Source organism: Myotis myotis, unplaced genomic scaffold (genome assembly GCF_014108235.1).
Source record: "Myotis myotis isolate mMyoMyo1 unplaced genomic scaffold, mMyoMyo1.p scaffold_m19_p_6, whole genome shotgun sequence".
Taxonomy (NCBI): domain Eukaryota; kingdom Metazoa; phylum Chordata; class Mammalia; order Chiroptera; family Vespertilionidae; genus Myotis; species Myotis myotis.
Window position 1 is genome coordinate 14612156 of NW_023416368.1, and position 14989 is coordinate 14627144.

Sequence of the window (14989 nt, forward strand, 5' to 3'; positions counted from 1 at the left end):
GAAATGTCCTTCAATTTGGGTTTGTCTGATGTTTCCTGATTAAATTCAGGTTCTGCATTTTTGGCAAAAATCCCACACAAGTGATATTGTGCCCTCCTCAGTGAATCATATCGGGAGGTTTGTAGATTCTGTGTCCCAAGACTGATGGTATTAACTTGGATCACTTAGTTCAGGCGGTATCCACAGGTTTCCCCACCGTAAAGCTACTATTTTTCCCTTTGGAACTGATCTATCTTGGCACACCAACCCTGATGAGGCGGCTGGCCGACCTGGCTCCCTTCCCCTTTCTCGCTCTAATGGAGGCAGGGAGAACACTGGACAGCCCATGGGAGAGGACCAATCTGAACTTCTGCATTGTCCCCAACTCCACAAGCACCAAATGGGACTTGGCCTGCTTCAGATTCCCTCAGAATCCAGCCAGAGAGATCCCACAAGTGGGTGAAAAATTGTAGGAGAGCAGACTTAGAAAATAAAACACCTAATCAAGTACATAAACATTATCGATTATGTGCCAAACACTTTGAGACCTCTATGATCTGTACAACTAATCCTTATAGGACAGTTGTTGGAGATAATGCAATACCAACGATATTTGATCTTACCAGTCACTTGTACAATCTATATAGTAGACACAGAAAACGAATAAAAGAACTGAATGAAATCAGGATACTGAAATGGAAAAAATTTGACAAAATTTCTGAGCAGGAACTAAAAACATACAGAGATTAACAACAGCAATGCTCAGAACCCCAATGCAGAAGAAGGTGGTGAAGAAGAGGATGAGGATATTTTACCTTTAATTCTTAAAGAGAAGGAAAAAAGAATACTTAAGATCTTTATTTGAAATTTTGATTCTTATGGGGAAAACAAAACATGTCTGGATGGACATGAAGCTGTTGAAATCCGAGGTTTCTTTACTCCTGATAAATTTCAAGCACTGAGATTCTGAGAAAGTGCTTTGAGACAACAGCAGTCAACACACTGTTCTGTTAAAAAACATGACAGAAATAGATGCTCGAGATCTGTGACAGCTGCATTCGGGAGGAAACCCTCAGGCAAGTGAGAGACTCACTTATTTTCGTTTATTACAAAGACAGAGCACCTGCCCACTATGGTGAAGTTTGTTGACGAATCTCATAACCTGAGAGAGGAATTTGTGGACTTCCTGCCTTAAGATGCTGATGCCGAAATTTTTTTTTTTAATATATTTTATTGATTTTTTACAGAGAGGAAGGGAGAGAGATAGAGAGTTAGAAACATCAATGAGAGAGAAACATCGATCAGCCGCCTCCTGCACATCTCCCACTGGGGATATGCCTGCAACCCAGGCACATGCCCTTGACCGGAATCGAACCTGGGACCCCTCAGTCCGCAGGCCGACGCTCCATCCACTGAGCCAAACCGGTCTCGGCGATGCCGAAATTTTAACTATGAAATTTCAAACCATGATAACTGAGAAGAGAGGATTATACATGGAGTATTATTGTGGCCAGGTTTACATTGTGTCCAGTGGATTTTCTTCTAACATGAGAGTTGTTCCTTCTTGATTTTTAGAGAAATATCCCTAAGCTGTCTACACACTCGCCCCTTCCTGTGCCTTAAATATGTGGTTGGCAAAACTGGTGTCTATCATTGGAGTATCTGTTGAATTAGGAACAATTCAGGAAGTTGGTTCTTTTTTCCATCAATCACCACAAACTGCTTTTAGAGCTTTACAGTGTAATTTCTGTCCTCTTTCAGAACAATGAAGAAAGGGGTCAAGAACTGAAGGAAATTTGCCATTTTTGGTGGACAGGCAGGCATGGTGCTTTTGAAATTTTAGTGGGCCTCCTACAAGCACTTGTTTTATGTTTAGATGATATAAATAGTGACACAACTATAAGATGGAATAACTGTATAGCAGGCTGAGAATTTGTACTCTATAGTGCAGTAACTGATTTTGATGACATTGTTATCATTGTCATTCTTAAAAATGTTCTATCTTTTATAAGAGCCTTTGGGGAAAATCTCCAGGGGCAGACTTCTGATGTCTTCTTTGCAGACAGTAGCTTGACTGCAGTGCTGCATTCGCTAAATGAAGTGATGCAAAACATTGAAATTTATCATGAATTTTAGTTTGAGGAAGCCACTAATTTGGCAACCAAACTTGATATTCAGATGAAGCTCCCTGGGGAAATTTTGCAGAGCTCAGCAAAGGAACCTGGAATCTCAGCTGACCTCTGAGGGTTACTCTAAAGAAGCTCTAAGTGTTCCAACAGTGGAGCACATCATTCAGGAACTGAAAGACAGGTTCTCAGAACAGCATCTCAGAGCTCTTCAATGCTGATCTCTGGTACCCTCTGTCATGGTACAGCTCAAATTCAATACATCGGAGGAGCACCATGCTGACATTTACAGAAGCAACCCACCTTATCCTGGTACACTCTCAGCTGAGCTTCATTGTTGGAGAATCAAGTGGAAAAACACAGAGGGAAAGACAGAGCACTTCCACCCACCATTTATGAAGCCCCCAACCTGCCAGACATCAAGTTTTTTGCCAATGTTTATGCATTGCTGAAAGTCCTATGTATTCCTCCTATGATGAAGGTTGAGAAGGAACATTATGAAAATGGGCGAATTGTCTCAAAGCATACCTGAGGAACACTTTGACAGGCCAAAGGTCAAGTAACTTAGCTTTGCTTAACAGAAATGTTGATATAAAACATGATTTGGATTCAATGGTGGACACATATATCAAACTCTATACAACTAAGTTAGAACTTCTACAGATAATTCAGAAACCATCAAAAATACATGGGAGACTTTTAAAATAGGTTTTCTATTTGATATTGAAAAAAATCTGTGAGAAATTTGAAAACATCTTATAGAAAACTTATAAGGTATATGTAAACCACTGAACCACTGAATATGCTGAGTAGATTAGCCATTGATAATCTGCCTGTTTAAATGGCGCCCATTTGAACTTTCATGCTTTGGAGAACTAACTGTTCTTCTAGAAAACAGCATTGAAAGTGCCATGTCACATTTCTGTGTGATCTCTGCTAATGGCACTTTGCAATTGTTTTAGAAAAGTCATTTTAGACATAACATTTATTACTGGATCCAGCTGTCATGGACTGAGTTATCAGTTCTTTGTAGAAATAAATTTTGAGGAGGTGTGGGAGGAAGGAATACATATTATAAAATCTTATCGTGAAGCTCACGACTAACCTTTGACTAGCAGGAGTATTGAGTATGCTGTGAAAAATCTGTAATGGGCAGTTAAGGGAATTACCAGACAGTGAAAGAAACATGTGAGTTTGCCAAACAAGGATTTCAGTGTCAATTTTGTCTTTATTCAAAGATCTTAAAGGAACAAGTTGCAGTTAAAGATTGAATGGAAGAACCTACCATTGTTGTTCCACATCTGGATGTTGCTCTTTGTATTCCTTTATTTTTGAACTTATATCTTCAGAAGCTTTTTAGCAGGTATATGTCAAACACTTCTCCTTCATGGTTCAAGACAGAGACAGAGACAACAGATAATGACAACCAGTTTGTCTGTTTATTCTGTCTTTTTCCATGACTATATCTACTGCCTCATCTTGATTTATAAGCAAATCTTGGAAAACCGCCAAAACCGGTTTGGCTCAGTGGATAGAGCGTCAGCCTGCGGACTGAAGGGTCCCAGGTTCGATTCCGGTCAAGGGCATGTACCTGGGTTGCGGGCACACCCCCAGTGGGAGATGTGCAGGAGGCAGCTGATCGATGTTTCTCTCTCATCGATGTTTCTAACTCTCTATCTCTCTCCCTTCCTCTCTGTAAAAAAATCAATAAAATATATTTAAAAAAAAAAAAAACTTGGAAAACCTACAAAAATACGTTTTGTGGTTATCTAGGAATAATACAGAAAATATTGCCATTATTTTTGGTGAAGAAAGCCAATCTTATAGAATAAAAGGGTAATATGCAAACCAACTGAACAGCGGAACAACCGGTCGCTATGATGCGCACTGACCACCTGAGGGCAGACGCTCAACACAGAAGCTGCCCCCTGGTGGTCAGTGTGCTCCCACAAGGGGAGCACCACTCAGCCAGGAGCTGGGCTCACGGCTGGCAAGCACAGTTCAGTGGCAGTGGCGGGAGCCCCTCCTGCCTCCGTGGCAGCGCTAAGGATGTGCGACTGACAGCTTAGGCCCGGGCCTCTAGTTATATAAAGTTTATTTCAGTATAAATAAAATATGAATTTTGTTTTTAAAAAAGAACTATTATAAGGGGAGCAGAGTGGCGCAGCGGAAGCGTGCTGGGCCCATAAAAAAGAACTATTATATCTTGCTGGAGAGATACTTTGAGACTATGTTCATATCCTCTTCATCATACTTTTTTTTTTAATATATTTTATTGATTTTTTACAGAGAGGAAGGGAAAGAGATAGAGAGTCAGAAACATCGATGAGAGAGAAACATCGATCAGCCACCTCCTGCACATCTCCCACTGGGGATGTGCCTGCAACCCAGGTACATGCCCTTGACCGGAATCGAACCTAGGACCCTTCAGTCCGCAGGCTGATGCTCTATCCACTGAGCCAAACCGGTTTCGGCCACCATAGTTTTATACATGTTTTATCATCAGTATTGATGATACTTGCCTGAAACATTTTGCATAATGGTGATTTTTTTTTATTTTCATCATTCTTTCTATGCTCATTAATTTGAATTCTACCATAAAGAAGCCTTTCCCTTATTTCTATATTCTTCTTTTAAAAATCCCTAAATTTTAAGTTAAGTCCTTGGTATCTGATACTTGGGTCTGTCCAGTTCTGAGGTATTCACTTATGTGCCTGCATAACGAAAAAAAAACCACCTTTATTTTGCATTTAAACCTTGTGATTTTAGTTCCCATTAATAGAATCTTTGAGGGAAGAGTATGCTAAACGTTTTGCGGGGTAGAGAGAACATTTAAATTATTCAAGAGAACTGCTTTTATACAATTTGGCTGTACTCGCTTACACATAAAAATTAATGCTAATTGGATATAATTTCCATCTATTCATTAAAACAAATCCCAAGCATTCCAGAAGTCCTTAGCCTAATGTTATTCCAGGCACTTGAAAACCAAATTGCTTTCTTAAGAAAGAAAAGTATGACTTTGTCTTTTATGCAAACACTTATTCCCACTAATGGTGGGGCCTTCTCGCTCCTCTTTCCCAGCTACCCTCCTCCTCCCTTTCCTTATCTTCATCCATCAGGCATTCATTCAACAACCACTTCCTGAGAACCTACTGTGCACCTGCCTATTCTCTAAGTGCTGGGGCCAAAGCAGTGAACAAAACAAACCTGAACCTCTGCCCTATTGAGCACCCAGTTTCATGGGGGGACGTCAACTACACACAAAATGACAAATGCTGTCAGTGGGGGCTGCTCTGAAGAAACATGAGGCAGAGGAAGGGAAGAGAGATTCTCGAGGAGGGAAGCCTCTCATTCAGATGGCATGCGCAGGGAAGACCTCACGTGAGGAAGATGAGGTAAGAGTTGGCAGACAGCTGAAAGACATGAGGGAGAACATTCCAGGAAAAGGAACAGCAAGTGCCAACTTCTATTTTAGGGGCCATAATTGGGTCACATGTGCTAGGGAGAGGGGCTGCTGTATGTTTGTCCCCAAACTGGCCCTCTTTACTATATACACGTAGCCTTCTCTTGCTAACTCTTACTTAGGCTTGCAGTGCTTGCCAGTTTATCTCCCCACCCCACTTAATTTTTTTTAGTTTTTTCTATTACAATCAACATATAATATTATATTAGTTTCAGGTGTACAACATAGTGACTAGACATTTATATACCTTCGGAAGTGATCACCTCGATAAATCTAGTACCCATCTGACACCATATATAATTATTACAATATTATTTTTTTAATATGTTACAATATTATTTATGTGTAGTTCTGAATATCTTTCCTTACCTGGAAGAACACACACACACACACATATATATATGAGATTGAGAGACTGAGACTCTTTTTTTGATTGATGAGTGGCAGCTGACAGTTTTTAAGCCTCAACCTTTCCTTTTACTTTCTGTCTCATCCACATAGAAAATGTGGCTACTCCCTCCTTTGGTACATTAGAAACAAATTTGAGCCCTGGTCAGTGTGGCTCAGTTGTTTGGGTATCGTCCTGTGCACCAAAAGGTTCGATTCCCAGTCAGGGCACATGCCCAGTTTGCAACTCGATCCCCAATAAGGAGTGTGCAGGAGGCAAGGCAGCTGATTGATGTTCCACTCTCACATCAATGTTTCTCTCTCTCCCCCTCCCTTCTTCTGTCTCTAAAATTAAAAAATATATATTTTTTAAGAACCAAATTCTGAATAAAGGTTAATAATACACACACACACACACACACACACACACACACACACACCTTTGCACTGTTCAATACTATAAGAACTAGCACGTGTGGCTACTGAGCACTTGAAATGTGGTGAGAGTTGCTAATACAAACTGGGTTTCAAAGACAGTATGAAAGAATGTAAAATGTCCCATTAATATTTATGTCAGTTATATGTTGAAATGGTATTTTGCATATATTAAGTTAAAGAACTATTAAAATTAATTTTCCCATTTCTTTTAACCTTTTTTAATGTGGGCACTAGAAATTTTTAAATTACATGTGTGGCTCACATTTATGCTTCACCTTATCTTTCTGTTGGGCAGCACTAATATATACCAAGGTACTAGCAACGGGTGTATCTTAGGGTGTTTTTCTCTAACTACCTTTCTTTTGGCATCTCTATATATTTTGAAAATGTATTTAAAAATAAAAAGACATTTTCATGCAGTTGCTGTCAGTGGAGGTGGGAAAGCCAGTTTGGGGGTTGGAAAAGAAGAGACTGGTCCTGATCAAAAAGTTCAGAAAATAAAAATATTTTCCAATCAATTGTATTTCTAAAACTAAAGTCCATTCTCTCATGCCCTGTGAGGGACAGGCAACATCTCTGTAAGCTTTGGAGGGAATGACTTTCCCTCAATTATAACATTTTATTCCTTTTTGAGAGAGGCCTACCCCAAAACTCTGCTATCTTCCTGTCCTTGGATCTGACTTCACCTCACCCTCTTCCTTACTATATTAGGCCCTCCTATAATGCACCCCTCACAGATAAAGGCATTATTTGTTTAATGCCTTTAATCTTGAATTTGCTTAATCTTTAGCTGTAAGCTCCATAAAGAAATAGACCATATCTGTCTTGTTCACTCAGCACTTAACACAATGTCTGATACCTATGACCTCAATAAATGGCTCAATAACTTTTTCCTACAGAAACATACAAGTACATTTAATATCGGTAGAAGGAAGCTTATTATTGGTAATTGTTATTATTGGTAAAAATTAAATGTCCACCAATAGGGAAAGAGCTGAGTACATTAAAGTATCTCTGTAATGTGGAATAATGTGCCTAAGCAAAACAATCAAAGAAAATCTCTTGCAATTCATTTCAAAGTCGTTAGCTATTAATCATGAATTATGTCCTGCCTTAAAAATCAATGACATTGCCGTTCTTCCATATCACATAGATAACTGACTTGATACTATCCTTTGACAGACTCAAGTTCAAAACTTAAACTTCTTTATATTCCAATGAGTTCTTACAAGGGTCTCCACAATTCAGAATTATAAGCATTTATCAGGATATCCATTGGTTATCACCAAAGAGCATCACCATCATCGTCACTGACATTTATGAAGGCACCATGCAAACATTTGATATATATTATTTCATTGTTATACCAGCTTTACAGATTAGGCTCAGGAATTGGGGCAGAGAGATCATAAAATAAATCTCAGTAATTCTACCTCCTGGTGCTCACCTTTGTGTAATCCCCTCCCCTGACTGTGGGAAGGACCTGTCACTTGCTTCTAGCGGAATAAGGCAAATGTGATGGGATGTCACTTCCACGTTTGCTTCCTGTTCCTGTTATATAAGACAGTCTGCTTTAGCTACCTGGAGTAGGAGACTCACCTGCCGGTTTGAGGAGGTAAGCATCCATACTAGAGCAGCTCAGTGAATGGAATTGTGAAAAGCTTCTAAAAATCCGAGGACAGCTGACAGCCACCAAAAAGTAGGAGGTCTTCATACAATCATACAGCCTTAAGGAAAGGAATTCTGCCAACAACCTAAATGAGTTTAGAAGCAAATTCTTCCCCAGTCAAGCTTCCAGATGAAACCTAGTCTGACCAACAACCTTGGGAGACCCTGACCAGAGGCTCCAACTAAGCCATGTTCAGACTCTTACCATAGAAACCATGTGATAATAAACAGGTATTGCTTTAAGCCATTAAATTTGTGGGACTCTGTTATGCAGGAATAGAACACCAATATAGGGGTTAAATTTCTAACCTCACAGCCACAGAAGTTGTGGAACTGGGTATCTAGCCCAGGTCTGCCAACTCCCAAGTCTATGTCCATAAAGGCCACACCCTGCCCTGCTACTCCCAAGTGGTGCAGTCAAATATATGTTTCAGACTCCGCTGGCATGAATCTCATTACAGTTGGAAGCATTTAATGAAGCAAGTGTTAAAAATAAAGACATTAAATCAGTGCATGTTTTATGGCTTGTTTGTTTATAAATTCACATCTGTCAGATCTATACCAAGTTCAGAAGTTTACTTTGGACCTGGAATACAAAATAGAAATTTGGTCTCTGCTTCCAGAAGCTTTCAACTATATCTAAAAATAACCATATGGAAAAAAAATAAAAATAACCATATGGGCCAATTCAAGCACAAAGAGCCATTGAGATCTAGCCATTCTTGTACATATATTTCATCAGTACACATGGACATGGACAAATGCCTGACAGGAAGTACATCATAATGTCAACCTCTAGGCGGTGAGATTGCGATTCTTAAAAGTTATTTGTCTTTCCTAACTAATAGAAATAGCCTTTAAAAATAAAAAGAATCGGCCCCTCTCTGTCTTCTCTGCACTGGGAGCAGTTCCCCTCATCCCCTGAAATGTATGCCTGCACCAAGTTTGTCTCCACCCCCTCCTTGGTCAGCTGAGCCGGTCAATGCTGAAAGGACCAAAGGCACCTGACAGATGAGAGCCTCAGCAGCTTGGCAGCCCCACGTCCCCTGACCTCGCTTATTTCTAACCGCGGCTTCCAAACCAGTACCATTTCAAGGGACACTGACACCGCAGCCAAGTTCATTGGGGCTGGGGCTGCCACAGTAGGGGTGGCAGGCTCTGGGGCTGGAACTGGGACTGTGCTTGGGAGCCTCATCATTGGTTATGCCAGGAACCCTTCTCTGAAGCAACAGCTCTTCTCCTACACCATTCTGGGCTTTGCCCTCTTAGAGGCCATGCGGCTCTTTTGCCTGATGGTGACCTTTCTCATCCTCTTTGCCATGTGAAGGAACTGTCTCCACCTCCCATAGTTCTATTTCCCATGTCTTGTCTGCCTTGTATGTTCACTTTCCTATACCTCCCTAGGAAGCCTGGGGAAAGTGGTTGGCTCAGGGTTTGACAGAAGGAAGATAAATAAATAAATAAATAAATAAATAAATAAATAAATAAATAAATAAATAAAAAATAAATAAAAATAATCATGCATAGCTATTACAGATCTTTTAAATCATTAAGTCTAACAACTAATCAGATAAAAGAATGTTTACAGAATATGGACTGTAAATATATTTCCTCTCAAAATTTAGTAGTATCTGCACAAGTTCTTGAGTGCCCCTTCATTATTTAGCCCTCAGTATAAATTCCGCTTATTTTTTGTTTTTGCTTCAACTATTTCACAAACATTATAGCAGTGCATGTTCTGAAAGATCTAACTATAATGCAGCACCTTTAAATCCGTTTGCATGAGATGAGCCCCCAGAACGCTGGAGGAATGAGTTCAATAGACTGTGAGTTGAGGAAACATCTGACAGAATTTAACCACAAACCTAGGGCATACACTGCAGGCCCATTAGATATTGGGGGAGGAGTGGCAATATATTGAGAGAACACAAATGCAAAATATTCCATAAGTGTTTTCAGCTGCCCATAGATGAAATAGCTAGACGGGGACGTTCTCACTGCAGCACACGCCGCCCCCCCCCCCCCCCCCGGAAGAGAAATGAAAGAGGCATTTGATGTGTCTTCCTGAGTGCACAAATCTAGAGCTCTTCCCCATGCTGTCATCCATGCATGCTCACACTGGACACTTCATCCTGCCTGCAGCCACTGGACAGGAGGGTTAACTGGAATCAGAGGGCTTGTTCACTTTGGGTGAAGGTGGGGTGAGAAAGACTCTTTATATGTTGACTTTGACGTGCTGAATTTTCTATTCTTCAAATTAAAACTCTTACCAAGTGGTGAGGCACAGAGAGCTGAGTTTGTCATGCACAGTCCCACAGCTGCATGCTCTATAGGGCAGGGATCAACACCTGGCACCTCACAAAGTGTCTGGCACATCACAGGGGCTCAGCAGGTAGTTGGGAAATGATGCAATGAAAAAATGAAAACTTCACTTTGAAAACCTCTCACCTCGATAAAATCAATAGCCTCCTAACTGTTCCCGTCCTTTCTACTTTTGCCCCTCTAAATCCATTCTCCACAAAAGAACCAAAGTGATCTTTAAAAAAAAAAAATCAGGTTCTAAAATTAGATCATAGTGATGGTTGCTGAACTGTAAATATACTAAAAACTATTGAAATGCAAGTAGGTTAATCATATAGTGTGTAAATTATATCTCACTAAGTCTGTTAAAAAATTAGTTATTCCCCTACTGGTTCCTTCTCCTCCCCCCCCTCCCCCCATTTCATTTAGAATTCACTAGGTTACTTATTGTTACCTGCAAAATCCTACCTACCCCCTGGGCTCTACCATCCTCTCCATGCTCAGCTCCCACCAGGCACCAATTACCTCCCAGACTAGTCCCTACATCTGCCTACCTTGTTCCTGCCTTCGGGTCTTGCACTTGTTCCTAGCTCTACTCCCAACAATCTTCTCCATAATATTCTGAATGATGTCTCTTATCATTCAGGTCCTCCCACTTATCTCATGCCATTGTGAATCACCACCCTACTACTCCTGTCACCCCAATCACTTCCTAGCATATTTTCATAGCACTTCTCATTCTTTGAAAATTACCTTATTAGGTTTTTGTTTTTTTTCTTGTTTCCCTTCCTTGAATACAGTATAAACTCTGTGAGGGTAGAAAAATCTCATTGTGTTTATCTATGAAGAACGGTGCCTTGAGATATATAATAGGTACTAACAAATCTAATGCTGACTGCCTGCTTCCTGCATAGACAATTTATTCTGCCAAGTCCATCAGAAAAAGAAATAACATTTAGCTTACTTTATCTTAACAATTTAAAAAATGTTTTAAAAAACTCATTGCTTTGGAATGACTTTTTATTTCTTACATGGCATGGCAAAATTAGCACACTTCTACCTGGGAACAGCTAATTTCCAAAGTTAGAAGATTAAAATAATGTTAATATTCCACTATATTTCAAACATATGCACTTTGGGAGGGGAGTTGGGGCGGGGGGCGGTGACAGGTATTCCAGTCCAAAGGCCCCTGAGGTCCGAAAGGTTGGCGACCGCCTGGACCATAAGAAGTATTTCCTCATTCATTTTCCTTGCTTATAAAACTTTTAAAAAGCCAAGGTAGTATTTGTAAAATATAGACTTCATCAAGAAAAGTTTTCCTCTTAATACTGTCCTCTTAGTAATTATAAGTAAAACCTTCCAGTTGTTTAAAAAAAAAAAAGAAAGAAAGAAAAAGATGTAGGTAATAATACCTACGTCTCCTATAGGTATTATTACCCAATAACTGATTTTCAAAAAGGACAGGACAGGCTACTAGATATCAAACTGCCCTCTACATCAAAGATGAAACAATGTTTTGCAGGTTTTAGGTTGCACATACTTGATGAGGTACAAGCTGTTGAAGGTGTGGAACAATTCTTCGCTCATCCCTCCCTGTCTGCGAGGGACACGTTCCGAGACCCCACCCCGTGGAGGCCTGAAACCACGAACAGGACGGAACCCTCTATCAAGACGCTGTGTTTTTTCCCCAAACATACATAATGATGATAAAGCTTAACTTATAAATGAGGCACAGTTAGAGATTAACAACTGGTAATAAGTTAGGACAATTGTAACAATATACTACAATAAAACTTAAGGGAACGCGCTTGCTCTCTCTCCTCTCAAAATACCTAATTATACTGTACTCACCCTCCTCGGACGCTGACTCCAGGCCGACCGCACGAGATGAGTGACGTGAGACGAGGTGAATGACGTAGGTTGTGACGAAGCGCTAGGCGACTACTGACCTTCTGACGATAATCAGGATCCTCGAGCCTTGATGATGTCATGTTTCCCACCCCCACATTTAATGCCTTTTCCATAACTACGCACTTATTAAGCACTGCGGTCCTACTGTTTGCCGTTTGAGGGACGACACCAGAACTAGCACAATTTCGTTTTCCTTCTTCAGATTCACGAATATAAGAGTCGTCCTTACCGTAGATCAGCAACCTAGGGTTACGGAATTTTCTTCTTTCCTTAAGTAGAGAACTTTACCTTTTCACTTAAAGGAAGTACTTTACGGCTGCTCTCTGGCGTACCCAAGTTGCCAACATCACTATATTTGAGCTTTGGGGCAACCATAAACTAAAAATCAGGGTTAGGTGGGCACAAGCACGGCGATACCTTGACCGTGAATCTGACAACCAAAATGGCGACTAAGCCTCTAATGAGCGGCGCGGCTACAGCGCGAAGACACGGGACCGAGGGGTGATTATCGCGAGACTTCACCATAACTCCGAACGCCATGTAATTTAAAACTTACTACCTCTGGAATGTTCCATGTAATATTTCTAGACCACAATTGAGAGTGGGTAACTGAAACCACAGCAAGTGAAACCATGGGTAAGGGCGACTACTGTATCATAAAAATAACTTGCTATTTCGCCAGAATGTGCATCAAAATTAAGTCATCTCTTGGCTCTGTTGTGTGTACCACACATAGGAAGCTATATATAAGACCAGTATGCGTCCAATCAATCATGAGGTGCAAGGACAAGCCAAACTTCCATCCTCTATGAATGCATTAATAACAAGCACATCTGATCTCAATCAGCTGACAATGATGATGTTCTCTCGGAATTGTTTCATTTAGCACACTGGCTTGCAATGTTTGGTTTGGGCACCACCTAATGGAAAAAGTGTTTTTAAAAATCCTACTTTGTGCCCAGCTGGTGTGACTCAATGGTGGAGACTCAACCAATGCACGAAGAAATCATTAGTTCGATTCCCTGTCAGGGAACATGCCTGGGTTGCAGGCTTGATCCCCAGTGGGGGGTCGTGCAGGACGCAGCCAATCCATGTTTCTATCCCTCTATCAAATCAATAAAAACATTTAAAAAGAAAAAAAATCCTACTTTGCTCCCTGAGGCTTGCTAAGTTTTGTATTTTAGTTTATATTGATTTAGAAAATATCTGCTTAAAAAATATATCTACTCTTTTTGAGCCATTTGAATAGTTTTAAATGTTCACTTCTCTTAAAAAGATTGTCTTTTCCATGCCTACTTTGAAATAAGCTGCCTTTTATAGTGAGATATGTACCAATGAAATGAACATTCTATTCCATCCTTAAATATTTAAACTTAGCTTCAGAATTAAGAAACACACTTTAGGTCCTGGCCAGGTAGCTCAGTTGGTTAAAGTATCATCCCAATAAAGTCAAGGTTGTGGGTTCAATCCCACATCAGAGTACATTCAAGAAATCGACCAGTGAATGCATCAATAAGTAGAACAACAAATCCATGTTTCTCTCTCTAAAACCCAAACATGTAAAATTTTTTAAAAAGAAACACGTCTTGATTGAATAATTTTGATTAAGGGTTCTCAGAGTCTTCTGCACCATATATCCTTATAATCACCTGTCATAAAGAAAACAGTTTGCTCGGCGGGTGTGGCTCGGGGGTTGAGCATAGACCTATGAACCAGGAGTCATGGTTCAATTTCCGGTCAGGGCACATGCCCAGGTTGAGGGCTCAATCCCCAGTTGGAAGCATTCAGGAGGCGGCTGATCAATTATTCCCTCTCATCATTGATGATTCTATTTCTCCCTTTCTCTCTGAAACCAATAAAAATTTATTTTTTAAAAGCTTTAAAAAGAGAAAAGATGGGACACAAGATGGCGCTGCCCTTCGCATGTTCTCAGTGCCTGTGCCGCTGGGGAGCCAAAGGATTGGAGGCTGCTGCTGAAGCCCACAGAGGTGTCAGTTTCAAACTGGAAGAGAAAACCGCCCACAGCAGCCTGGCACTCTTCAGAGAAGACACAGGTGTCAAATATGGATTGGAGCCCACCAAACGCTCCCTGAATGTGGAGCGTTTCTGGGAGTGGGCAGTGGTGTTGGCAGACACAGCCATCACCAGTGGCAGACACTATTGGGGGGCGGGGGGGTGGGTAACAGTGAAGCACTCCCAGCAATTCCGGGTAGGAGTGGCAGGTGTGGACATTTCTCGGGATAGCTGCATCAGTGTTGATGACTGTACTTGGGTGTTCACCTATGCCCAGTGCAAGTGACACACTATGTTGGCCAACAAGAAAGCCTCTATTGAGGGGATTGGGCATCCAGAGAAGGCGGGGCTGCTGCTGGAGTATGAGGCCTAGAAACTGAGGTTGGTGGATGTGAGCTGGGTTGCTGTGGTCCACACGCTAGAGATAAGATTCCCAGGGTCCAGTGGTACCTGCCTTTGCCCTTTGGGACAGAGAATTGCTGACCCATTCAGGGCTTGAGGTGCCTATGTCCATCACTGGAGTTCCTAATCACACTCTGGGTCGGCTCAGATCCAAAACTTCACCCTCCTACCCCAACCTTGGCAGCAGAACACACTTAACCTAAAGCAGTATTAAGGGTTAAGGGAAACCTGGTGGGATGAGCATGCATGTGAAATATGTATTTCTCTGTTTGACCCTATGGCTACATCTTGTTCTATC

The 14989-nt window shown here is 41.0% G+C and overlaps 1 protein-coding gene and 2 pseudogenes across 1 annotated transcript; all 3 read left to right on the forward strand.

Moving 5' to 3' along the window:
• The first annotated feature begins 296 nt into the window (after window positions 1-296).
• On the forward strand, window positions 297-2845 carry LOC118657854 (annotated as a pseudogene).
• Window positions 2846-5380: 2535 nt separating this feature from the next.
• On the forward strand, window positions 5381-9389 carry LOC118657855 (ATP synthase F(0) complex subunit C2, mitochondrial-like). Its single transcript, XM_036312529.1, has 2 exons — window positions 5381-5503; window positions 9057-9389. The coding sequence occupies exons 1-2, from the start codon at window positions 5381-5383 to the stop codon at window positions 9387-9389; spliced, it is 456 nt and encodes a 151-aa protein (XP_036168422.1).
• Window positions 9390-14182: 4793 nt separating this feature from the next.
• On the forward strand, window positions 14183-14894 carry LOC118657856 (annotated as a pseudogene).
• Window positions 14895-14989: the final 95 nt, after the last annotated feature.

What these genes read in the sequence shown, in the direction of transcription:
- LOC118657855 (XM_036312529.1), top strand. Translation starts at nt 5,381, where the DNA reads ATGCTGTCAGTGGGGGCTGCTCTGAAGAAACATGAGGCAGAGGAAGGG. An exon ending in CCTCACGTGAGGAAGATGAG is followed by an intron (nt 5,504 to 9,056) that starts GTAAGAGTTGGC and finishes CAATGCTGAAAG; the next exon opens with GACCAAAGGCACCTGACAGA.